This window comes from Micromys minutus (genome assembly GCF_963924665.1).
Source record: "Micromys minutus genome assembly, chromosome: 12".
NCBI lineage: Eukaryota > Metazoa > Chordata > Mammalia > Rodentia > Muridae > Micromys > Micromys minutus.
The window spans coordinates 3894154-3921771 of record NC_137981.1 but is presented as its reverse complement, the minus strand read 5'-3'; the positions used below and the strand labels follow the sequence as shown (position 1 = coordinate 3921771).

The window sequence follows — 27618 nt, the reverse complement described above, 5'->3', positions numbered from 1 at the left end:
CCATTTGCAAAGACCATTAAAGAAACACATATATCCAACTTTTCAGTTTTAATGTCCCAAGAGAACATTCCCACAGCTTCCTGATAAAAGATCAGTCAGCCTTCCTCAGGGGCTAAAAGCGTTGATTCCATTTAGGCTGAGGGATTGAATGGTTATAGCAGCTAAATATGAGTTAATAATCATCTGTATGCTTTCCCCTCCAAAGAAGCAACAGTTTATTGGCTTCTTCATCTAAAGTCACACAGGCCCTGGCTTGTTACACAGGAACCAGCTACAGTTACATGTGGAATTAAACACGGGAGCTTCAAATTGGATACAATACGGTCAAGAGTTATAACTGCAATGCTAACTTGTTTGTTTAAGACAGGGTCTCGCCATGAAGCTCTAGCTGGTCTGGAACTGGCTATGTAGCCCAGGCTAGCCTTAAATTCACAGAGGCTCAGCTATATGCTGGAATTAAAGGTGTGAGTATCTATGCCTGGCCAAGAATTTAAATCAGTTGATAATGTGGTGCTTTTCAGATTCCAACAAAACCCCCTACTGTGCTGTGCTCTTAGAGAATTTGTCTCCATTTATGTGAATATCTGAAAAGTACAGCGCGCTTCTTAGACCTCACTTGGCCTCCCCACATTGAGTCCCCGTGAGACCTCAGTCCACAACCCTCCCAAGGCAGCTCTGCAGCAGCTCTGTAAACCTCACTGCCTTGTTCTCTAGAAACAGACCCAAGGAATAAGAAAGCAAGGAACAAACAAGATGTGCTTCACAGCTCTAATTGCAGAACAACAACGCCTGCCTCCAACTCCAAGCTTTCTAAGCTAAAAACAGTAAAGACACATGAACACTTGCACATTAATCAAGATCTCAGCTCCCTCCTCCGCCACTGCCACACTCCCGGCTAACAGGACGGAAGGAAGATCGGTGTCCTAAGAGACTGAAAAATGCAGAAAGTGGTACTAGGAAGAGAGGATCCATAGATCTGGTTCTCTTAAAAAGATTCTCAAAACCCTGTCTACTTCAGAGTTCATACTGAAAAAAACAAACCAATGCTCGAATGCTTGGGGGAAATGGTAAATACACAGCCACCAAATCCCACATGGCCCTCAGTGTCTGCACCCAGCCTCCTGCTGAGAGGCGGGTCACTTATCCAGTTTCCATAGCCTTCCTGCCCTCCAAAGATAAACTCAGGCCTTTTCTTTATGACCCTGGTTTACTTCCTGGTCATAAGCTAGCAAAGAGCCAGAGCTAAAGAAGGTGAGCATATGCCCGACTCCAACAAAAGACCAAACAAAAGTCATCTCAGAGCATTCTCATTCATAAAGACCACACTGACTAATTTATGAATAGTTTCAGATGCTTAAACCTGGAACAGGAAAACATGGAGCCTGGGCATCTATCTGCTGCCTACACTGTTGTATTCATAGCGGGAGAGAGAAAGAGTCGCTGATGGCTACCAGATGGGAAGGAACTATCAAATCCAGCTGAGTCCCAGGAGCATTTCTCTGAGAAAATGAGCAGGCAGCAGAAATGTAAGGTCTCCCAGGGAGACGAGTTGGATCTGGGTCTTGAAGTCTGAAAAGCAGCCGGAGAACATCAGGGAACTTCCTTATCTTACTCTGGCAACCAACATGGGGTCACAATGCAGATACTAAATCATGGCAAATGACTTCTTCCCAACAGGGGAAAAGTGGGTCAAAGGAAGTGAAAGGCTGGAGTGCAGTGCAAACTTTACCCTGACCTTGATCTGATGTTGATGAAGATGTCAACTACGGGACCAGGAGCCTGAAGTCCTGTTCCATTCAAGTTAGGAACTACTGAAGAGACATGGGTAGAAAAAGGGCAATTCTGTGAGCAACGGTTTCCATTCAGATAGGAAATAAACTAGAGTCTTTGTGAGCCCATTCTGAAACACACTCAATTAGGCGGAAAGAGGGCACTTTTTTTCTCTGCTAAAGGAGACACAAAAGAGAGCTCTTTCACAAACTTGTGCTGATCTCTGTGCGTGAAGCAGTTCTTGAAGATCATTCCTCTCCACTTACAGAGCTTTGTCAGACTAGACACCCACATGGGTGAGAGTAAAGAACTCAAAGCAGGAAGCTCTCACTTTTAGAGAGTGGAAACACAGTTGAGCGTCACTTTAGGCTAACCAAGTTGAGTAAGAGAACAAGCCAGGAGTGTGTATTGTGAAGGAAGATGCTATAAACTGGGGGCACATCACATGCTTTCAAATAGCCGTTACAGTAAACCACGGAGGCAAAATAATAAATGAAGGAAAAGAAATTCACACAGAAATTTAAGACTGGGAGGCCGTGAGTGAAAGCTAAAATCACATCCATACGACAGCTAAATGAAGCGGAGAAAAGTGAGTACGGGCACCGTGGCTGATGCTCTTCCACGGTGAAGACCTTGTCCCGCTGTCCACTGGATTCCCTTATATGGAAAAGATCCCATTAATCATATATATAAACAGCTTCAAATCCAAATGTCAGGCTTTGACTTAATTCACACCCAGGAAGTTTGCTGCCTCCCGGCAAATGGAAATACCCATATCAAACTCCTCTTGAAATGCTTCCAGGCTTTTCATACTTTAAATGCTTCATAAGAAACCCCGACTGCACAGAGAATAAAGAAGTACCAACCTCCCAAACCCAGCTCCCAATTGACAAGAATAAGGAGACTTCAATATCAAAACTATGCAGATTATTCAAGTCTATCAAACAAAAAAAAAGCAAGAGATCAAAAAACAGCCATGAAAGTTCTGGAAAAGACTGCCAGCCTTCTGCACACAGGAATCAATCATAATGATTGGATTTTTTTTCTGTCTTCCTTTCCATTTCCTTCTTCCATTTACATTAAAGGGTAACTGAATCAGGCTTAGGTGAAACTCTGCCTTTTGAGTAAGCGAGCAAATGCTAAATGATTACTCATAAATAAATTTTACATTTAAAGGGGAATGAAGAACACACAGCCCCATTCGAGCAGCAGAGTTTCGATGCAAAGCTCTTAGACAAGTGATACCGACCATCACTGCTTGCTCACCCTCCGTAGGCATGGGAGAAGTTAAGGGCCACACAGCTCTTCTAAAAAAGCAGGATATCCAAGGCTGCCTCTTGACTGCCACACATTTTCTCAGAGAATCAAAGAATACTTTTAGAAGTGCCTTCTGTGAGGTTCCAAAAGTACTATAAAAAACCCAAAGCTGTGCAAGGCCAAGCAAGATTCTGACTCCCTGTTCTCTGTAGCACTCACAAAAAGAAAAGCTCTAGTTACCCGAGGAGGGTGTCAAAGTGTGGGGACAGCAGAGGAAATCGAGGGTGGAAATCATTCTGGCAAAAAACAGACTTTCTAGCAGTGAAAGAAAGGCAATCGGACAAACTTTAAAGTTATACTTCAGGGCTATTAAAACACAATGAAATTATAAAACCCAATTCTGGTGGGGCCCAAGATAAACAGGCATACACTGCCAGCCACGAATTCAGCTTCAATCTTCCTAAATGATCCAGCAGCCTTTAATAAGAACTGTTCAATAGCAGTAATTTCAAAGAAATAACCAGGAGGGGGAGGTCATTTAGACCAAAAAATATTACATTTCATTAAAAAATAATGAAATTGAAAACAATGCTTCAACATACGGAAATAATTAGACAAACCATGACAAAACACCATAGTGCATAATAGCATTTTTGCTAAAGACATGCATAACATATTCCATTAAAAATAAACTCGTAGGCAATTCTAATAGAAAGATACATATATTTAATAGATACATATATATTCAGCCCCCAGGAAAATTGCAATGAAATGTATTTATATACAAAATGTAAAACACAAAATGAAAAGCAGGCTCATTGGTATATGTTGGTCTAAATGTTACATGGGAAGCCAAAGTGGTAACATTAGTAGTTACTACATAAGCACTTTTATCCCTTGGGACATCTGTGTCCCGGATATTTAATGGTTAATTTATGGATAGCTTGACAAGATCTCTAAACATTTATAAGACAACAGCTGTAGGCATACCAACAAGGGACTGTCTAGATTTGGGTAACCTCTGGGTGGGCCAGCTAGAGATTTCCTTGGTTGGGATAATGGGGATCCCTCATGCTCAGAGTAGACAATGCCATTCTCTAGGCTTTGGCCATAGATTGCACAGAGGAGAAAGCCAGCTGCAAAGCTTTTTCCTGTATTGTGGATACCGTGTGACCAGCTGCTTAGTGCTCCTGCTGCCTTGAAATCCCTGCCATGACAGACTCTATCCTGAACCTGTGAGTGCTCCATCACAGGGAGAGAAGTAGCTTGTACGGAGAGCAGTAGGAGGCAATAAAGGCACAGGACTCTAACCTTCTGCAGCCCACCAGGGGCATGCCTCAGCTCTCCACTCCCTTCTTATCTTTAAACACATAATGTGTGCATTAGTTTACAGACATGAACGTCAAAGAGGATAGTGGAGATTTCCAATGGGGCACAGAGAGACCAATGCCAAAGATACTTGGGAAATGCAACTGGGAGTGGCAGAGCAGGCAGCCGCAGGAGTGAAGACCACACTCCGGAAAGACCACAGGTCAAAGGTCATACCCTGGTGGAAGAACCTGAGATCCCCAAGATGTTCAGACCTGCTTCCACATGCCACTGGAAGCCACTGGAAGTTTAAATTAGAAAGTGATCCCACAGGGCTTGGGCAGTCTGTCCCTGGCTGCCTCTCAGGAATGCTGGTGCTGATCTGGAGAAAGGAAGTGAGAAACAAGGCCAAGGACAAAGGCAAGACTCAGCCCAAAAGGTTACCGGGAACTTCATGGCCAATCAGTAGGCAGTGAGCATAGCAATGGTCTTCACCCACAACCAATTTGGTTGAAAAGGTGCAAGTACAAGAAAGGCAACATTTAAACTAGAAATAAGAGGCTATACCAGAAATCAGTGCTGCTATAAAATGACAGGAAGCCACCTTAAGTCCAGAGACAGGAAAGTGGAGCACTACCTGCCCATGATACACGTGCTGGTTCTTCCACAGCCAGGTTATGAAGCAAGGTGAATCGATAATGTGGAAGAAAGGCTGCTCAGTCATTCTAGGGAGTGTGAGCAGTAGATATTGGTGTAACTCACCAGCTGAGAACCCAATTCATTACATGTGTAAAATTCATTAATTCAGCAAAAATTCGAGAAATGCACTTTTGGATAGATATATGAATACGTGGAGATGCCCATAAATGTACACACACATTCATATACACGTGCATGCACACACATATGTGTACACACATATATAATGCACTCACATTCACACACACACACACATATAAATCACATATACACACACTCCCACACACATATACTTACACAGTCACATACACCTCTAATGAACTATTTTGTATGCACAGATCCAGGGGGTATTAAATATAAAAATGCCCATGCAACACTGGGAGTAGAAGCAATTGGTGTAGACAGCCCAGGAAACTCTTCACTGTGGGAAGAGCTAAACACAGAGGAAAAGTGGATTCATATCGGGATTCTACATAGTACTCAAAGGCAATGAGCAAGAATAACGCAATTCAGACAGTCAGACGATGGTTCTGAGTAAAATGAGAAACAAGACATCATGACTGAGAACACACAAAATGGCACATAAAGCAACATGTTGACAGTATCTGTGGGTAAAAGGAATCTAAGCAAAAATGAAAAGTAAATCAAAGAAAACAAGGGATGGGAGTGTCTTCACAATCCAAGAGAGGCAACACACCGTAAAGAACACTGTTTAAACCCTCTGAACATAGCACTGGCTGGACTTGAATTCACAGGAATGCCTCTGTCTCTTAGTGTCAGGGCTAAAGGCATGTGCCACGTACCCCACTGAATAGTCTCTACAGAAAATGCCCCAGTGACCTGGAAACCAGCTTTCCTCTTTATCAGCAAGAAAACTCTCACTTGGTGTCTCAGAGTGCATGAACTTCATGGTGACCATTCCAACTAACCATTTGCGTTTTCTTATGAAGTTCGTGTGTTCTCCCTTCATGGAAATCAGCACCCCTTTACTTCTCTTCCATTTCAACAGCAGTCAGAGGGTTGGAGCTCTGAGGTAACAGGGCTAAGCCTTGGCCAGCTGAGGCAAGCTTTCTCCGGTGCCATCACATGTGTGAGTCATCATTGCTCAGGCTGTCAATCAGGGATCTCAGCTCGTGGCAGTTCCTGCTCAAATCCTTCACACAAAGGAGCTCCATCTGAGCATGTAGGCTGTAATGGGCTCCAAAAGTGATCTCAAAGTTAGTCCAAAAAAAAAAAAAAAAACAAAAAACCAAAAAATGCATCCAAGAAAATGTTTCCCACTAAAAGGACCTGTTATTACAGTGGGTAGGAAGACCCACTTTGTTTCTTCTTGGGGAAAGGCTAAAGCCACTTTAGTGTTTCAGGAAAACCCATCATTATTTAGGGGAAGGGTGTGTCACTGAAAGCATTAGCAGGAAACTTCTCTTGGGGTGACAAGGGCAAGAACTCAAGACCTTTCTGGCGCCTCTTACCATCAACTCGGCGTCTCGGCAAGCCCGGAACTGGAGTGTGGCATCAGCCATGGCAGGATCTAAACGTAGCAACCACAGGAAGCTCACTGATGCCCACTCTTCTTCAGGTTACTCTAGCTCAGTGTTTAGATCTGTGGTAGCAACTTTTACCTCACAACGGACACTGATCATGTCTAATGCACTTAGTAAAAATAATGCATGTTTGCTTGATTTTCTAATTCATTTATTTATTTCTATCTGTCCATCTGTTTGTCTATCTATCATCTATCTATCTATCGATCTATCTATCTATCTATCTAGCCATCTATCTATCATCTATCTGACAGTTTCTATGTAGCTCTGGCTATCCTGGAACTAAAGGTGTGGATCACCACACCTGATTCATGCTTGCTTTTTTAACTCCTGTCCCAAAGAAATACAGAGGCAGAAGTTCCCAGAGTTTCGTATTGTGCCAACTTACTAAATTATATCAGACTGAACTGCCAAATGCACCCCAAGGTTTAACGGTTAGTCTCTGGCCTTTGAACTCTGGATCTAAGTCACTCAAAGTCTGACCATGCTCTCCAGGGCTGAACTGTGACCGAAAGGTCAACGACTAGTCAGCTTTTACAACATGATTTGCATTTCTGAAATACCAGCTTGAAATGTGGATTTGCACCTGTACCTTGGTCTCTGCTCAAAAGTTAGGCAGGGAAGCATTTCTAAGCTCTACTTCAAGGGGGAATGACCTGTCCAACAGACTGGACTAGCTCAGATGAAGTTAGAGCACATGCACTCTCTTGATGGCCTCTGACCCTGTGGACTCTCCATCCCAGGATCCTCTGGCTCTACCTTGCTCTTGTTTCTGCCGGATGTGTCCCTTGTCTTCTTTACTAGAAATTTAGATGCTAAAACAACAGTTTCTCCCAGATTCTAGTTGGAACATGGTTGTGCTGTTATGAGGGCCTTTGAGGAAAATGTTCTTATTTAAAGTCGGAAGGCAGTTTTATCAACCACAACAGGTCGTAGAGGATGCTTGCTGTGTGGCTGAGAAGAACTGGATGCATCTGGGCTCTGCTAGTCAGACTGCCTGAGTGATCGTGAGTGATGGTGAGTGATTCGTCATGGCTTCCAAGACCATGGAGGCATGTGTGCCAATCCAGAGTAAAAGCTTTTGGGGGGGGGGTATTGGAAATAATTTTAGAAATACTGGAAAACTTTTGGGGTATCTTCTAGTCCAAAATTGAATGTTCACAAAGCACACTGCCGGTGAAAATCTGGCCAATAGCTGCTAACATTCTGTAAACATTCTTACTAAGAAGCCAGTTGTTTTTAAAGACGAGGAAGAAGAAATACACAGTGAACCCCCTTCACCCCAAATCATGCTTTTGAGGAGTGGCTTTTGAAATTCCAGATTGTGTATATTTGAAAATGCCCAATTCAAATGAGCTTGCTTCTTTTGGTCAACTAAGTGTGTTTTCTGAAAAACAAATTACAACTACTTGCAAATGGAAATCTGGGTACATTTCTTCATGTTTCCTCCAGTATGAAGGTAGGTTTGAGACAGTTCTGAAAACTCTTTATTCACACACGGCTTTCATGCCTGCAGTAAAGAAGCAGAGGCAGGACATGAACTTGGAGCTTCCTGCTCTACACACCAAGCTCCAGGCCTGCTGGGCCACACATTAAGAGTATGCCAAATGAATCACTTAAAAAAATTAATCAGAAATCTAATGTAGACATGTTGGATTTCCACAATCAAACACATTACATATGTAAACAAATACAATTATCATTACAATCCTGTGATTTTAAAAAGTACCTGTTCTCATAGATTTTCCCAAGATAGAAACTTATGGCCAAAACAAAACAAAAAAAAAAAAAAAAAAAATAATAAACTCTCCAGACTTAATTCTGTCAAAATAAATTCTGGAGCTAAATGAAATCTTAAAAACTAGAAGTATGTACTGAAGTTATTTTTAAGAAAAAAATATCTACAAGAGTCTCTCATAACAATAGTTTCTTTGAAATACAGGACACCTTTGGGATCTATGGTGTGATGTAAATATTCTGATATGAACTATTCTCTTTCAAAGAAAAAGTGTCAAGGAGACACAGACATAGGGGGAAGTCCTCCAACCTTCCTGTAATTTCTAGTGACTGTGTGTAAGGTTCTGCAACAACTATGACCGTGGTGCATGTTGGTCACACTATAGCAAGACTGAATAAACACCGAACAGGGCTACCATAGACTGAGATCTGCCATTCTCAGAGATTTGGTCACCTTTTATTCAAATATACAGAAGGGGAGAGGGGAGAAAGGGACTGGGGAAAGGTAGAGGAGAGGCAGAAAGGAAGGGAAAATTCTTTTACTTAAAATAAAAGATTCCTTCCTCCTCCATAATATCTAAAATCTTTCTGTACGAGCATAAAACCCTAAGGTAAAAATTGCTCAGCCATTTTTTTTTTGTCAACCTAAGGGAATATATATATATATATATATATATATATATATATATATATATATATATACACACAATCTTAAATGCTAACTGCTCGTATAAATGCCTTTCATGGTTTTTACAGACTGGACTGACATGTCTTTTGAATCACTCAATGAATGGTATTTTAGAAAGCCAACATTAAAGTTTGAGTAAAAACTGCAATGTGGTTAAAAGCCCAGTTGTATACACAGAGATTATATAAGAAGCAGAAATCTAACCATAAAACCAGGTAGCGAGGAGCCCGAGGCCTTCAGGAGCTGCCAGGGTGGTTTTGGATCCTGTAAGGAGCAGTGTGTGCATCCTACAACAGCGTGTCCTGCTCTCTCCCAGGGTCAGCATGCCCACATCAGCTTGGTCCGATCCATATACAATCACTGAATCACAAAAGCACTCCGGCAGAAACCTCTGGTCCCTGCTGGACAGGCAGTGAACAGACCATGTGCGTGTCCTCTTGGCACAGGGCTTTCCCTTTTCATAAGGCTTCACACTCTGGAGTGCTAAGAGAAACTCAGCTTCTTCCTAAGAGAAAGAAACACGGCCCACTTACATGTGGTGGGTCCTGGCAAGCGTGAGGCCAGAAAGGCTCCCCAGTTGCTCTTGGCTACTAAAGTCATACATACACAGAAGTGACGGAAGCAGGACAAGGTTCTATCACAGAAGAGCATGAAGTCCCAGGGCCGAACCTGTCCTCTGAAGGGAAAATGATACCCAGTGTTCATGGTTCTCTCAGCCCCAGCCAAAGAAACCCAACACCCAGATGTGAAGACACTATTTACAGAAGCAACTCTTCCTGCCAGTGTTGGCATGACATTCATGCTGCGGTGTAGAGACGAGGAAAGGAGCAGGCGCGCACATAAAAAGAAGAGCAGAGGGAAGGGCAGTGGAGTTTCCGTCCTTGTTTCCTATGAATAAAATCAGAACCTAACAGAGCAGTACAGACCGTCTCGTGACTAAACTGCAAGGTCCAGGACGGACTTACAGAATATGGCCAATCCTCCCTTTACCCATGCCTTTGCTTTCTTCTCATTTTCTCTGAGACAGGGGTTCTCTCTGTAACCCTGGCTGTCCTGGAGCTCACTCTGTAGACCAGGTTCACTCACTCACAGAAATCCTCCTGCCTCTGCCTCCTGAGTGCACCTCCATCGCCCGGATGCCCTTGCTTTCTACATTCTGCTAACCTCTACCAACCATGGTCTGAAACTATTAAATGGAAATTTCCAGAAATGAAGAAGTCGCAAGCTTGAAAATCACACACCGTTCTGAACGGCATCTTCCTTTGTCCCACCTCGGATGAGAACCAACCCTCCATCTGAACCAACACTGACTTATGGCCCCAAAGCACCGGAGTAGGCAGCAGGGCTTTTAAATAACCTTGTGAATTCATGAAAGCAGGAGGTCCTGGCCTGCAATTCTGGTTCACAAGGCCTCTTAGGTGGCTGTTATCCTTGTGGCTGTGGTTTTGAACATGTGCTGAAGGGGAAGCAGAGGCAAGTGTGCTATGGGAAGGCCCAGTGGGAGTGCTGTGAGAGATGTCAGGGAAGGGACAGAGGCTATGAACAGAAGACCCACAGAGGGCTGGGGATGGGGCAGGGCAGGGATCTTTGCAGCAGTCTGTCATCAGCTTAGCCAGAGTATAAGGTAGACGGAGAACCCCCCTGGGTGATGAGACCGAGCACTGTGCAGTCTTCCCTGGGGACCCATTACCAACACAGGAAGCACCTCCCTGGAAAGAAGAGCAGAGCTGAGAGGTGACTGCAGGCCTCGGGGCCCACAGGAACAGGGATGTCTGTCATCACTGCCCACTGACAGATCTATGGAAGTAAAGCACTTCAGGATGTATCACCATTCAGTGCAAAGATTTGCCAATTCAAAAGGAAATACCAGTGGGGAAGGAGCAGAGGTTAAGAATCAAGAACACTGTATTAAGGAAGTTACTCTGTTGTGAGCCCCACCAGTTCATGTATGCATGCATCCATCTATCCACCTATCCATGCATGCATCCATCTATCCTCCTATCCATGCATGCATCCATCTATCCTCCTATCCATGCATGTGTCCATCTATCCACCTATCCATGCATGCATCCATCTATCCACCTATCCATGCATGCGTCCATCTATCCACCTATCCATGCATGCGTCCATCTATCCTCCTATCCATGCGTGCATCCATCTATCCACCTATCCATGCATGTGTCCACCTATCCACCTCTCCATGCATGCATCCATCTATCCACCTCTCCATGCATGTGTCCACCTATCCACCTCTCCATGCATGCATCCATCTATCCACCTCTCCATGCATGCATCCATCTATCCACCTATCCATGCATGCATCCATCTATCCACCTCTCCATGCATGCATCCATCTATCCACCTCTCCATGCATGCATCCATCTATCCACCTCTCCATGCATGCATCCATCTATCCACATCTCCATGCATGCATCCATCTATCTACCTATCCATGCATGCATCCATCTATCCACCTATCCATGCATGCGTCCACCTATCCACCTCTCCATGCATGCATCCACCTATCCTCCTATCCATGCATGCGTCCATCTATCCACCTATCCATGCATGCATCCATCTATCCACCTATCCATGCATGTGTCCACCTATCCACCTCTCCATGCATGCATCCACCTATCCTCCTATCCATGCATGCGTCCATCTATCCACCTATCCATGCATGCATCCATCTATCCACCTATCCATGCATGCATCCATCTATCCACCTATCCATCCATTTATGGCTGCTTAGAGGCAAGGTTTCACTATGTCGCTCTGGCTATCCTGGAACACACTATATAGAGCAGGCTGGCTTGAAATTCACAAAGGTCTGCCTGCCTCTCCTTCCCCAGCACTGGGATTTAAAATGTACACCACTATGCCTGGCTTAAGTCTTATAAGTTTATAATGCAATGGATATTCTATAACTTACACCTCTTCTGAATTGGGATAGATACTATACCGATAGCATCTAAGCAATACCATAAAGCTTAAGTAAAAATAAGTTTTCTTCTTAGTATAACTAAAATGTCAGTTCCTACAATCAGTGTTGACTTGAACTGGATGATACACTTGGGATGTGGAGAGAAGAGCATCAGGGATTCAAGGCCAGCTTTTGCTACACAGCATAGGAATTCAAGGTTAACCTAGACTGCTTGACTCTGTCGCAAACAAATTCTCAAAACATACATGTTAGAAAGTAAGGTTCGATATATTACATAATTTCCTTGGGATCTGTAGGAAGTGGATTCCCAAGTTCCTGTGTTACAGCCAGAAACTCTGCTATGAGCTCAAACCACACTACACAAAATCACTTAGTTCCCATTAGCCTGGAGGACAGAAGAAAACATCATCTCTCTAGCTATCTAGAGTAGACTACCTAAGGTATGCGTAACATAGGGCCAGACCACGTGGTATGGTGCAATCCAGCAGTTCTTGAGGGATGTGGCCTTTCTCTGTACACCACACCAGAAGTCCTTCTCATTCCTATGTGTCTGTCCTTACGTGCACACGCAGGGAAAAGTTCAATACCAACTTAAGATGTCAGGTTTTCTTCATGAGATAGGGTCTCCACTCAACTTTGAGCTTATCTACTGGACACACGGATTGACAATGAGCCTCGAAGGTCGGTCTCTCTCCAGCTCCGGGTACATCATGCTCTGCATAAACATGGGTGCAGGGCACTGAACTCAGGTCTTCATGCTTAGGTGGCAAGCTTTTTACTTTGTCAACAGAGACATCTTTTAAGATTCCTTTTTTTTTTTCATAGTTTTCATTACATGAACCTTCATGGGGGAGGGGTGTGAAATACTTTAAAATGTGTTTTCAGCAAAAATACATAAAAGGCTTAGGACTCTTGGGATTCTCAGAGGCTGAACTACCAAACAAAGAGCATACACGGGCTGGACCTAGGCCTTCCCGAACATATAGCAGATGGGACCTGAACAACTGGAGTGAGGGCTGTTCCAAAAGCTGTTGCCTGTACATGAGATATGTTCTTCTGGCTGGGCTGTCTTGTTTGGCCTCAGTGGGAGAAGATGCCACTAGCCCCAATGAGACATGATGGGCCAGGGTCGGGTGATATCCAGGAGCATGTCCACCCTTTCAGAGAAGGGGAGGGAGAATGGGGAAAAGGATTGTGGGAGGGAGTGACTGGGAAGGGGGCAGTGAGCTGGCTGTACAGGGAATAAAATTACATATATGTATTATTTATATATATATATGTGTGTGTGTGTGTGTGTGTGTGTGTGTGTGTGTGGAAAAAGGGCTTGGGTCTCTGGCAACAATACCAATGACTCAAAACAGAAGAAAAGAAACAGTCAATCTCAGTTCTCAGACCCTAGGAAGAAGAGGCCACTCTAGGTGTGCACTTGGCCAACTGGCTAATCCTAGAAATAGTGTGAAAAGGCTTCAAGCTTGCTTCTGTGGAGGCCTGGGATGTGAGTCATACTCAGCCCTCTCCCCGTGGGCAGAAACGGCAGGCTCACACTTCTCTAGATTTCCTCATGTTCTTTTGGCTCACACTGCTCTAGATTTCCTCATGTTCTTTTGGTTCACACTGCTCTAGACTTCCTCATGCTCCTTTATGTGCGTGCTCCTGTAGCTGAGTGCCCACGTGTATGGAGGTGAGAGGGAGCTCGAACTATGTATTATCTGGATATGTGCACTTTCTTACTATTAGTACACACTTTGCCCATGCAAGGGAAGATCATATCCAGGTGGTAACTTCCAAAGGGCCTAGAATGCCACACGAAGGGCTTCTGGAATCTTATTTCCAATTGTAACCTGACCCCCAATGAATTATTACTTAGAAGGAGCATTTTCTCGGTAGCATCTGTCAACAATGATAGTAATTAGAGGCAGAAAGTCTTCAGATATGTTTTATATAAGGAAACTTAAAACCCTAAAACAAGTCCTCCCCTGCATCCCAACTGTCAAACCTTTGTTAGAAGGTTTAGTCCCGTTGTTGAAAAGCACAGGGTGTATGTGTGCATAAGTATGGTGTGGTAGCAACATATGACTTAAGGGAAATGAGGCATAAGAAGAACCACGTATAATAAAATTAAGGTCTAGGGTAGCAGGGCTTGAAAACATTTAGATGAAATTACTATAACCTCAGAAATCCACGTAAGAACATCTGGCTTTCCTCCTACCCTTCAAGAGCAACTGAGCTTCAGCTAGCAGACTGCTCGGTTCTGGGAGGTCAGCATCTGAAGTAACACTTTTCTTAGCTTTATGTCTGTGTGCTTGTGTGGCCTATGGGCATGGTCTGTGCACATGCGCATTCCTTGATCCTCAGCCTCCCTTTTTTAGCATGTGTCTTCTCTGTGGTGTGTGTGTGTGTGTGTGTGTGTGTGTGTGTGTGTGTGTGTGTGTGTGTGTGTGAAAGTGTATGAGAGAGACAGAGAGACAGAGAGACAGAAAAAATGACAGAAGCAAAGCTAGATCAAGAGCCAGGGAGATGGAGCCTCGCAACTGAACCAAGCAAGAACTCTGACACCAGGCGGTCTGGCTAGTCGGCTTGATGAAGGCATCTCTGCCCCGATTCTCATGCCCAGGTATTACAGGGAAGCGTCAGGCTCATCTGGCTTTGATGCAAACTACAGTAACCTCAACCAGGTCCTCACTCCTGGTCAGCAAACACTGTGTCCACTTAGCCAGTCTGCCTCCTTCTCCTTCTTCTTTTTGAAATAGGATCTCTCTGTGCACATGCAACTCACGAGTTAGGTAGAATGCCAGCCTCTAAGCACCCAGGATGCTCCTCCCATCTCTGCCTCCCCAGGGCTAATACTGAACCCAGGTATTAAGGATATCATGGTAATTCACTGACTGAGCCATCTTATCAACCCCTACATTGTTTTCTTCACCACAGGATAGCATATGTTGACAAGACCCCATGTTAACATGCTTTAAGTTACCAAACCCTCCTGACTGCAACTGGGTTACTTCAACAAACTTCCCAAAAAGTTTGAAGTGGAAAGTGAACCTCTAGTGTGTAATTGGTACCAATATGCTTCCCATGGCCTTAGCCTTGCTGGTGGGGCTATTGTAGATGTTTTCCTTTGAGCTGCTTCAGATAACACTCAAGGGTGGGTAGAGGACAGAACACACTTGCATCAGAGAAGGATTAAAGGTATCTTCGACAACTCTGCAGATATACATCCGTTTGTAGACTATCAAGAGATCTACAGATATGTCAGGGACAAGAGGAGTAAATATGGTGGGGAGATTTAGCAACATAAAAGCATTAGAAGAAGTCATTTATTTTTCTAATTAAATTCTCAACTGGTGGGAGTAGCCTATTAACAATATAAACCCAAATGAACTGTGGATGTTGAGGTCAGCATCAGCATTATTTTTAAGGAGGATAAAGATAAAAGGAGACATTACAACCTCATACTTTTCCTCATTGCTTCCGACTTTAGGGACTTAAAAGGGGGAAAAGAAGAAAGCAGGAGTTCTGGCCATCGCACCGTGTCATTTGATACTTGTAATTTGAGCTGATGCACTCAACAAGACTATTTGTGTTTAAAGCTGTGTTAGAAAATTACATTTTTTAAACGGCATTTATAGAGCAATTTCTATTTGTAAAGTGCTTTGCAGTCATTTTTTAAAGCAATTCCTAACAACAACCATGTAAAGTAGGTCAGAGTTATTATGCCTGATGCTGCCTCTGTCAGAAGGCTGAGTCAAGGAAGGTGCAAAAAGGTTAACTGATTTTCCTGGGGTTGCAGGCAAAGCAGGCAACAGAACTGAAGATGTCATTACAGCTGCCAGATCCTGAATGCTGATGTCATCCTGATGAGCCCCTCCCCCACCCCACACCTACTGATGAGAGAATAGAAACTGGTTCTGAAACCCCAGCAACAGGTACAACAGAGCCAACAGAGAGCGTTGGCTGGCCATCATTGCTCCAAGCCTTCTGGAAGGGTCATGCTTCACCATGAAAAGACCACAATGTTATAACCAAGGCTGAGCCCTTGCCAAAGCTGGAACAGACCATACTCTCTCTCCCTCATGATGGAGCTTTAAAAATAAGACCAACTAAAAATTATTTCCACTTCACAAGTCTTCCATATGTTTAAACACAACTCTCTGGGGTAGTTTGCTCATATACTATAGTATACTCTAGTAACTTTTGTAAGCAAGTTGTCTGCCTACTGCAGAAAATTATAAGCAGTCCTGTGTTCAGCACAGCAACAGAAGAGCAACCTGAACAATCTACCACATTCCAATACATTGACAATGAGCAAATGAACATATTTCATAGCCTAGCATCCTGCTGGGTAAGTATCTAAATGAAGCACTTGGGTATATACTAAAGAAAGCATGAAAGAGACAGGGAGGCTGCAAGCCATAAGATACTGAATGAAATCCAGGGAAACCCAAATCCATCCCGGCAGTCAGCAGAGTCAAACCTCAGTTCTTCATGTACTGATCTACACAGCAATGCAGCTCAACCAAAACATGCAGTGAAAACGTCCAGGGCTTCTACAGACATCGAGATTATCAAATCCACATGGGGAGCAGAGGCCCTAGAACAGCTGAGCGTGATGGGAGACTAAAGACAAAGCCATCCTCCCGTTCTTTGCAGTACCGAGACAACGTAAGGCTGCAAGAATGAAGACAGAATGACAGTGGTTCAAAGACGGGCACAAATCAGTACAACAGAAACGGTTACCCAGAAAAAGGCCCCCACAAGCAGGCTTAGCTGCCTTCAGGCTTCAAATTTAAAATTAACGAAGGAAGGACAGCACCCTCGGCAGATGGTGCTGAAGGAACTTGGTGCCCATAGGCAGAAGCCTTAAAACAACAAACAGAACACTGACCTAAACCCCACACCTCAGAAAACATCAATCTAAATAGACTTTTAAAACCTAGAACCAAAAGTTGCAGAAAGACACATGAAGGAGTCTTCAGAATGTTAGGCCTAAGCGAAGGGCTTTTGCATATGATACTAATGCCATAATCCACAGGAGGAAAATTTGACAGAAAGGGCCAAAACAAAAACACAGAAACAGGCACACACGCGCGCGCACACACACAGACGTGAGGTGTGTGTGTGTCTGTGTTGTGTGTGCACTCAGGCATGCATACATATATACGTACTATGTGCACGTACAACGGGAGACCAGAGGCTGCGTTTGCTGTCTTCCCTTAGGATTCTCCATCTTGTATTTTTGAGACAAGGCCTCTCACTGGGCGTGGATCTCACTGGTTGATTAGACTGGCTGGCCAGTGATTTGTGGGTCCCCATCCCAACTCATCCTGTAAGACGAGGGTTACAAATCTGTGCAACCAAGCCAGGCTTTTCAGTCAGTGCTGTGGACCAGATCTTAGGCCCCATGCTTACACTCAAAACACAGCCACCTGCTTAGCTGCCAAAATGTAAATAATCTGCTCTGCAAAAATTCATGAAGACATATTCACTAAGAATAGAAAACAAAAAGAAACAAAAAAGAAAAGTAACATGCAAGTCATTAATTCAGTCGAACACTAGGTTTCTGAAAGAGCAAAAAAGAGTCAAAATTCAGCAGAAAAAGAAAACGAGGAAAAGACACTGACAAGACACTTTAGGGAAAAAGACAAAGCAAAGGGTTACGCAGGCCGAGAGAGGCCCAAGGTGGCACAACACACATCGAGGAGGTAAGGAGACAAAGCAAAGGGTTACACAGGCCGAGGCCCAAGGCAGCACAACACGCATCGAGGAGACTGATAATGACAAGTCTCAAAGGCTGTCACAATTACAGAAAACCAGGTCACTCACAGGTTGCTTGTAGCATTCCCAACATTTCTAAAAAGTTTACAGCGTTGTAAGTTAAAATACACGTACAGGGCTTGAGGGGTGGCTTGGCAATTGGAGCTCTTGCTGCTCTTCCAGAGGACCCACGTTTGGATCTTAGCATCCAATTCAGGTGGCTCAATTACCTGTAACTCCAGCTCCAAAGGATACAGCACTGTCTTTTGACCTACTCAGGTACCCAAACATATATGTGCACACACTTGTGCAGGCATATGCATGTGCCACCAAAGCAGTTACCCAGAAAACAGACCTCCACAAGCATGATCAGCTGCCTTTACACTTCACCTTTAAAGTTAACGACAGAGAACAGCACCCGGTAGATGATGCCCACAGGCAGAAATCATGTTCATACACATGTGCATGTGGGCTTGCACCCACATACATGGGACTCCCATGCAATCAAACAGCTCTTTTCTTGAGCCTTCATTCCCAAACAAATGAAAGCTAACATTCACGGCATGTTGACCTATGATAATTGGTTATTATTACACTTGCCTTCATCAGTCCGGTTGTCCTTCAAAGGTCAAACTGTGACACAATGCATTGGAATATTACTGAGCTATAAAAAGGAACCACCAACTAGTGATATACATAAGACTTTCGGTTATATATAAGTGATGACTCTAGCTAACCTCAATATTTTATAATTTGATGTTTATGCCACATTTTTATTTTGAAGTGACCAGGATCTAAGTAAAGGGACGTTCAATCTTGAATCTTGTCTCTGCTTCTGAATACCACATGGTGACTAGGTCTCACAGAACCCGAGGATAAGGTTGTGTAAGGTCATGGGCACAAATCCCATCACACAACATACACTAACCATCATATAGACACTTGGGCTGAAGAGACGGTTTGGCTGTAAAAGCACTGGCTGCTCTTCCAAGGAACCTGAGTTCCAGTTCAACATGAACATAGCTCAAAGCCATCAGTAACTTTAGTTCCAGAAGATCAGAGGGCACTGCATACATGTGGCATGCGGGCAAGAAAACAACAGATTGTAAAAATAACTTAAAAAGTTATGTACAACTTAACCCACACACACAGATAAAAGAATTGAAATCAGAAAAAAAGTGAACTCAGAAACCTAAAGAACAGCGATTGTACCGAGGTCAATATACTGTAATACACCCCACTTTTATTATGTAGAATGCAACCTTTGGAGAACCTGAGCCAAGAGTGCTGTAAGATTGCTCCATATTATCAGCATCGTCGTCATTGTAATAGTAATAACTAATAATAATAATACTCTCTACAAATGCACATGACGCTATAGCACCAAGAATGAAGATCAGACAGAAGTAGGCTGTCACACAGGATAGGTATTGAATAGTGCAGGATGCTGAACTCTAAATGGTTTCACTTTCATATTTGTCAAAACCAATCCCAAAACTGGGCTTGGGAAACAAAGGACTCGTTAGGAGAATCACCTGCTAATACAATGCCTTCTAAACTGAGATCTGGCTACAGCCCCTGGAAAGCTGGCAGGGCTTACCCGCAGAGCCAGCCCTGGCTGGTTTTCAGCAGCAGGAGGCATGTGCGACATAAAAACTAAATCCTGTCACAGAATTCTAAATTTCATCCAAAGCAATTGTGTCAGCTCCTGCCCATGGCCGGTCCATCCAGTCCAATAAACAGGTATTCAGACACACCAAAACTCGGACTTCCAAAATAAGATGCCCTCTGGGTGATATTTGCTCGTCAAACGGCGGCTGTGTGTTAAGACGTGTGAATAACTGTCCCTCAGTTTATAAGGTCAAATCCCAGGGATTTATATGCACAGTGTGTGATTTTACAAGCTGGGAAAGCTGGAGTGCATTCTTAGCTCAGTGGTAAACCTCACCTCTGCAGGACTGGCCAGATCTAAGAGATGAGAGGCAGGGCCCGAAAACTGTCTTAATACCCACTGTGTTGCTGAGTAAGAAATAAAGTTGGATTCTTTTTGCTTTTTCAGAATTCTGGTTGCCTGATCAGAACACCGGGACCACGGAGAGACTTGCAGGTCCAGCAGCCAAGTACTTTATCGGGGCTAGTGTGAGCCTTCTACAGCCACCTGTGTCTGAACCAACATCCTTCACTAAGAGATTTTTAAAAAGAAAGAAAAGTGAACAACTTTTGGAATCTATTAAGTTAGCAGACCCATGGGCTTACACCAACCAACCCAAAGCTTAAAATGCAAGAGCACATCTTAAGCCTTTAAAAAAGCTTCAGCAATCCTGCTGTGACCACTTCTCTTTGGTACCCACCCATGTGTTTTCAACTTGCCTTGATGTAGAACTTATTATGTTCCACAAAACTAGAAAACTTTGGAAAACTGCTTCCACGTTGAAAGATGGAATTTGGGGCAACGTAAATCTATGTTCTGGGTCCAGGAACACTCAAAATGCCTCCAGAATAAAATATTCCCTTTGAGGTATGATTTTTCATGGCTGTTGGCTCCTCGTGGCTACTTCTTCTGGCAGTATAGACAAAAAGTTCATCTCACGAGGTACCCTACCCCTATCTGACATCTCGCAGAACCTGCAGCTCCTCTTCAAAAGTCCAACAACCACAGTAAAACTCCAGGAGAAGCATCATGGCAAGCTATCAAGTGACTGCTCTTCACAGGGAGGACGGAGGACACCACACAGGTTTAGGATTCATTATCTTCCCAACACAATCAAGGGTTCTCTGTAACACAGAACAACTTCACTCAAGCTGACACTTAGCAATATAAGAATTTCAGTCTTGGGAATTTGAGTCTTAACACAGGAGGCAGAGGGGCCGGAGATCCTGTTACATATGTCCTTGGGGGCAGCCCCTGGTGTTAGCTTTCTGTCTAAACTCCACCCCACAGTTACCTGGCAACAGTCAGGTATGCCTTGCACTATAAAAGGGGCTGCCTGCCCCCTCTTCACTCTCTTGATCTCTTGCCTTCTTGCCCTCTGACCCTCTTCCTCTTTTGTCCCTTCCCCCCCTCCACTTGCTCATGGCCTGCCTCTACTCCACTTCTCTCCTCACCTTGCTTCCCCCCCCACCTCTACTACCCTGTCTCCATGTCCTGAATAAACTATCCCATCGTGTGGCTGGTCCCTCACGGGAAAGGGATGCCTCAATGAGTCCACCAGAGGCATCTCCCTTCCCCCACACCTCACCACCCCTCCATGGAACAGACCCCCCACTCTCTTTATCTTTTTACAAACACATCACCTGGGGCAATGAAATATCATGCACCAAAGGTTAACTGAGCCCAGGGTGAAAATCCCTAACAGAAAGAGCTGTTTGCAGAAGGCTCATCAGGAGAAACCCTAGCATAGGATTAAACATGAAGCTCAGGAGAGGACCCAAGCTAACATTGTGACATCATACTGGAACCACTAGGGGACATAGGCTAGGAGGGATATATCAGGTCATGGGACCTGAACATAAAAAAGACATGGGGACCATAGTAACCACCCACTCCACCACTCACCCTATGGGAACCCTAATTTTGAAGCATCTGGGGGACATTAAACAAGGCAATTATTACCTTTATCAAGTCTCTGCTTATATCTGTAAATGGAGATTAATAACTATCTTCATGGAAAGCCTGCTGGAAGAAGTAAAGGTATGATTATCAAAGACTCAGAAAATGTTACTCTTATTAGTCTGTTGTCTCTCACCTCTGCCGGAGCCCCGACATACCTTGGCTGCCAGGGGCCTAAGCTAGTTCACTTTGGGCATCTTTTTCAGACTACATGGTTGTTGTTGTAACTAGTTTCTGGTGCCAGGTAAGAGTCATCCATACCTGATTAGCTTGTAAACACAGTGCCGCTTGGGTGGATGACTCTACCCAGAGTGGCTCTTAGCCACTGAATCAACTAACACCTCACCTAAAAGAAAACTCCAAGGAGGTTGAAATTCATCCAAATTTTCGACATCGTATTCCTTCCTTAAGAAATGTGTTTGCTTTGGGCTCTAACCACAGACGTGTAAATGCTGAAGCCTTGACAAACGGCTAACATGAAGCGCCTACCTGGCAGTGAACCAGGGAACCAGGGATACCATGGGGAAGCTGTACAAAGTGATAATCACGGGTTTTGTACCCTTAAAAAGACTACAAACTGCAAAGTAGATGCACCCAGTCTTCACACAGCACGAACCCCTGAAAGCAGAGGGAGGGGGACTGTGGCACTAAAGCCTTTCATCATCCATATAACCTAGCCAGCCACCCAAGGCCGGATTTCCTCTGAATACATATCAGGGATATTAACAGAACCCACCTCATGCGGTTTTTAGGGAAATCAAATTAGTTACTGTATTTATGAAGTCAAACTGTCTGGTGCTCCATAGATAGTGACTCTTTTTATCCTTATTAGCAAAGAAATAGCAATTTTCCAACCTGGCAGCCTGGAGTTCTCCAATCTTCAATGAAAGCACCAGGACACGTTTCAGTAGCTCTGTGAAAGTCCTGAGGGTTCTTCAGGTTTTCACACTCGGAGCATTTCAACCAGAATAGTCTTGCCTACCACACAGGGTTTGCAGCCACAATCACCGCTATGTCATAAGTAGACACCAAGAATGCCATGACTCCTGTCACTATAATGACACGAGAGCAACTGTCATTCCCCAGTGTTGCAAGCTGGGAATGGGAGTTTCCAGCACAGAGCTTGATCCTTCTCTTGGAAACCACCAACGGGGCCATACTAAAATCCCAAAGGAGCATGCAGTACTGTTAGGACATTCAATGATACACATGCAAAAACACAACCAACTTTAGGGAATCGTAATATTCTAAGGATGGGTTGAATGGATTCGCTATGTGAACCAGTCAAATGGATGGAAAAAAATCAACATAAACTATCTGAATCTGAGATAAATCTGTAAACTGGAGGGACACTGGAAAAATGCAGTGAGGAATTTGTTTCATGATAGGATAGTATGAGCAGCAAGCAGCACATCTGGACCTGAGATGTTAGTGTCTAGTAAGCAATTACGTCCAGAGCAAAACACTGGAAACAGTTATCAGGTTACTTTAACCAAATAGTAATATTCCACAAATATTTTTCCAGAAATAAGCTGACGGCAGTAATGAGCCACTTACATGTGATACCTGCATTAAGCTAAACAGTGGTTTTGACAGTTATCTAGAGGAGCAAGCACCTGGTGTGGATCGCTCCAGAGACTCAGCAGCCTCTGTATAAGTCCTGGTCGTCTCACTACCTTCATACCTGCATGTGCTTCCCAGAAGGTGGGCTTCGACATACACATCCCCTGACCCTGGCCTTAGCTCTCTGAAGCTCGAATTCCATCTCTCTCTTCATCATCTAGGTTACTGCCAGTAGTTTCAAGAGTCATAAATTAAATCAAATCCCCCTGTAGGATGACATTTTTCCAGAAACTTGGAGCAAATCTGAGTCATCACGCAGAGTAGAATAAAGAACAGAAATGTCAAAGATCCAATGAAAAGAAATTTAATGAGCTCAGATCAGACATCTGAAATCAACAGCTCCTATCACAACCCCCTCCCTCCTGTTTTCAAGAACTACATGCAGTGATCATCAAATTTTCTAAAAGTGCACGTCAATTATAAACAGTAATTGTTTCATAGTGATGTAAAGTTTCTGACTCTCACATTATATGAACTGTGCTTCCTGTGACACGGCAGTGGCTCTCACAGGGCAAGCATTATGGTGCATTGAAAACGGGATGCTGAGCAAAGGCAACAGGTAGGCTTAGGCCCTTTCAAAAGGTCCTTTGTGGCCAGGGATCTAGCTCAGCCTGCTTGTCATAGGCACGGTGCTTGGCACTCACCTACCGCCCCAGCAGTAGCAATGGAGGCAGGACCAAGGCCACCCTCATACATAGCACGCAAGAGTGCACTGTGGATCTATGCGTCCTTACAGCAAGCACACAATAAAGGGGGAAATGAGATCTACTTTTAGGCTAAAGATCTGCTTTCAAATTTGGCTATCCAAGATGGACTCCTAATCTTGGTGGCTTCAAAGCTTTCCAGGTTTACAGTAAAAAGCTAATAGATGAAAATAATGACTTCAAAGTCTGTCTGTAAAGTTTTTTGGTGATAAATTATGCTTATTCAGATGAGGGTTATTGAGTTAGGAACTGAAAAGAGAAACAAGAAGCTTGGCTGAGAAGACAAAGACAAACACCCCACAAATGTGACCATCATCACCTTGTATAATGAAACAAATAAACAAAAACAAATCCCCAAAGAACAGAAATGACAACATCCTCCCTGAACTGTTCCCAAAGCTAAATCTCAGAATCCAGTTAACCTAACATTTCAAGCTATAGATTGTTTTTCATTCAATAAATACTGAAGGGAAATAATTGTGTTTCAAAGCTAACCTTTAGATTTCAAAACGAGCCATATTCTGTCACAAAAATAAAAGCAACAGCTGTCCCCATAAACCCTGCAGAAAAGCTTAAATGGAAAAAACTAAATATTTCCATAAAAAGTATTGACAATACATGTATTCAAAAATTCTTTTAATGTAGCAACCATTTAACACACAAATCTATCTATCTATCTATCTATCTATCTATCTATCTATCTATCTATCTATCTATCTATCTATCTACCCATCCATCCATCTATCCATCCATCCATCCATCCATCCATCCATCCATCCATCCATCCATTCAGTTTGACTGTGGTAACATTTAATTTCTCTACTCAGAAACATTAACCAATGACAAATGTATTAGCTTCCAGGTTTCCCAAGAACCAGGTCTCAGACAATGTACTTGAACACCAAAAATTGGAGCAGTAGCTAATAATCCTTTGCAGAAAGCAAGTGGGTGAATGATAATAATAATAATAATAATAATAATAATAATAATAATAATAATAATAGCCAAGCCATAAATAAAAGATTAAAACAGAAAAAATTCTCCTTGAGTAGACACCCAATGAATGCAGAGCCATGTAAGCAGATGAACTGTGGACAAAAAGCCATCACAGTGCAACTGTGGCAATAACAGAAATTACCAGAGAGTAACATCTGAGGAAAACCAGATTTGAAGTATCAGTCAACAAACCAGCCTATTCGAAACAACTCTGGGGGCTGGAGAGATAGCTCAGAGTCTAAGAGAACTGTGTGCTCTTGCAGAAGACCCTGGTTTGCTTCCCAGTACCTATATGGTAGAAAGAACTATCTGTAACTCCAGCTCAAGGATTCCATGGCTCTCTTTGATTTTTCTGCATGGACAGTGCATGTAAGTTGTGCATACGTGCCTGCAACCACTCATAACATAAAAGAATAAGATTTTTAAATGTTGTGGATTTGGTCTAATGTGTCTGTTATATTAATTGGGTCCTCAAAATTGCACAAGAATCCCCATGGAAGAAGCTGAGGGTCCCTACCCCCAGTTAGTTTTGGTTGGTAAATAAACTTGCTGAAGCCACTGGGTCGATTTGAGTAGCATTAATTGTCAACTACCACAGATGGCGACTAGTTGGCTAGCGCAACATTTAATAACAATAACTTTGAAAAATTGCAGTTTTACAAGATCTGAGAAATACTGTGGACAGAGAATGTTATGAAAATCAGCAGCAGCAAAGATTTACCAACAGGATTCCTGTATCTTCAGATGTCATGTACAGAGAAAGCAAAAATGTTATCTTAAGTCATTTCCTTGTGCTTTCAGTCTAGTCAGAAAGGAACACTGGGGAAACCTAATTCAAGTTCCTTTTTGTCTGTGCTGTGAACAGACACCATGACCAAGGCAACTCTTATAAAAACAACATTTAGTTGAGGCTTTCTTACTGGATTAGAGGTTCAGTCCATTATCATCAAGGTGGGAAGATGGCAGCATCCAGGCAGGCATGGTGCATGAGGAGCTGAGAGTTTATATCTTCATCTGAAGGCAGAATACTGGCTCCCAGACAGTTAGGATGAGGGTCTTATACTCCACACCCACAGTGACACACCTACTTCAACAGGGCTACTCCTTCTAATAGAGCCACTCCCTGGGCCGAGCATAAACAAACCATCACACTTTTCATGGGTAATTGCAACCTGCTCTTTAAAATGTCAGTTTCAAAATTCCAGCAGTCACGAAGTACTCAAGCACCTTAAAAAGCCACAGAGGCTACATGTGTCACACAAATCTGCAGTAGGGCTGGCTAGTGGTTTTAAAAGGTTGGTCCATTTCCATCATGGGGGTGTGCACAGCCGCAGGCATGCACTGGAACAGTATCTACAGCTTACATTTGATCCACAAACATGGAGTTAGAGAGGGGGAGAACAAGTCTGGGTCTGGTGTGGGATTTTGAAGCCTCAACGCTCACCACTAGTGGTGCACCCTTCTCCAGTAAGACCACACTTCCTAATTCTTCATAAACTGTCTATTAACTAGGAAAGAAATGAGCCCATGGGCGTTATTTATTTTTATACCTCACCAACATTTAATTTTCTAACTTGGATAAAAACATTGCCATACATGAAAATGCTATTTCAAAAAGACAATGTCAGGAGGTGGGCCAAGAAATCAGAAAAGAAAGAAGTCCAATCATCCTCAGTTGAAGACAATATGACTCTATACTTAGAAGACCTTAAGATCTTCCCCAAAACTTCGAGGACTGATTAAAAACCATCCACAAAGACACACCAAGCAGAATCAACTTGCAAATTCCATAGGCTTTCCTTCACACAAATAATAAACTTTCACAACAGCTTTGGGGAATGGGCACTGTAGAGATGACCCTAAGCAAAAACACAGGGAAAACTTTAAGACACTGGAGGAACAAATGAAAGAACTCCCTAGAAGACAGAAAGGCCTAGCAGGATTAATGTATTAGTGACATACGAGGGGCTGTATTACAGAAAGCCATGCCCTGATCCAATACAACTGTCACTAACATCCCAGACTTAGGACCCAGCCCATTGTGGATGGTGCCATCCCTGGGCTGGTAGACCTGGGTTCTATAAGAAAGCAGGCTGAGCAAGCCATGGGAAGCAAGCCAGTAAGTAACATCCCTCCATGGCCTCTGCATCAGCTCCTGTTTCCTGACCTGCTTGAGTTCCAGTCCTGACTTCCTCTGGTATGAACAGTGATATGGAAATGTAAGCTGAATAAATGCTTTGCTCCCCAACTTGCTTCTTGGTCATGATGTTTTGTGCAGGAATAGAAACCCTGACTAAGAAAGAAGGTAAGAGCCCAAGGATGGACCTATCAGAGCACATGCACAACTACCTCACAGAGGTACAGGTACTAAAACCAGTTTGTGTGTGCTTGTGTGTGTGTGTGTGTGTGTGTGTGTGTGTGTGATATACATTAGAGAGAAACTTATCTGAAGAAAGAAATGGTTACAGGAAACCCAGTTTCCACAAAAGAACAAAGTAAGAACCTTCTCTCTCCCCCTCCACTCCGCTGCATATCTGGGGGGGGGGGGCAGAAATCAATTCAAACTGTCCCAAGAATTTATTCAAGATTCGAACTAGGAAACTGCCAAATAAAAAACATGCAGAAAACTCAGAATACAGGCAATCCTGAAATGGCCACTTTAGCAGCATAGGGCACCAGGAATAGATGCAAGAACAGAGTAAGATGAATCCCACTAGACAGAGAGGGTTGACCAGGGCCAAGAACAATGAGAGTGGGAACAAGATAAAGTGACACGTGTATAATGCTGCCCTGGGCTCCATCGCTCGTTATGTAGGGATAAATGCTTGTTATTTCAAGATATGACTTATTAATCTTGGAAGGATGACAATTTCTAGAACTTTAGAAATAAACACATACCCTGCATAAATACATAATTATTAAAACTTGTGGATCTGGGTTTAGAAGAATGCAGGTTTTTACATTATTCATTCAACTATTGTAGA

General features: G+C 43.4%; 1 protein-coding gene across 3 annotated transcripts in view; it reads right to left on the bottom strand.

Moving 5' to 3' along the window:
* The window catches only part of PTPRG (protein tyrosine phosphatase receptor type G), a 659839-nt gene that overhangs the window by 341530 nt on the left and 290691 nt on the right, over window positions 1-27618 (bottom strand). Inside the window, exon 1 of one of the 3 annotated variants that reach the window (XM_080926852.1) lies at window positions 9208-9305. The exons of the other annotated variants lie outside the window; for them this stretch is intronic. Coding sequence (XP_080782978.1) covers window positions 9208-9289 — 82 coding nt within the window. The 5' untranslated portion in view covers window positions 9290-9305. Of the gene's footprint in view, window positions 1-9207; window positions 9306-27618 lie in introns of those variants that run through there. 3 annotated transcript variants of the gene reach the window in all.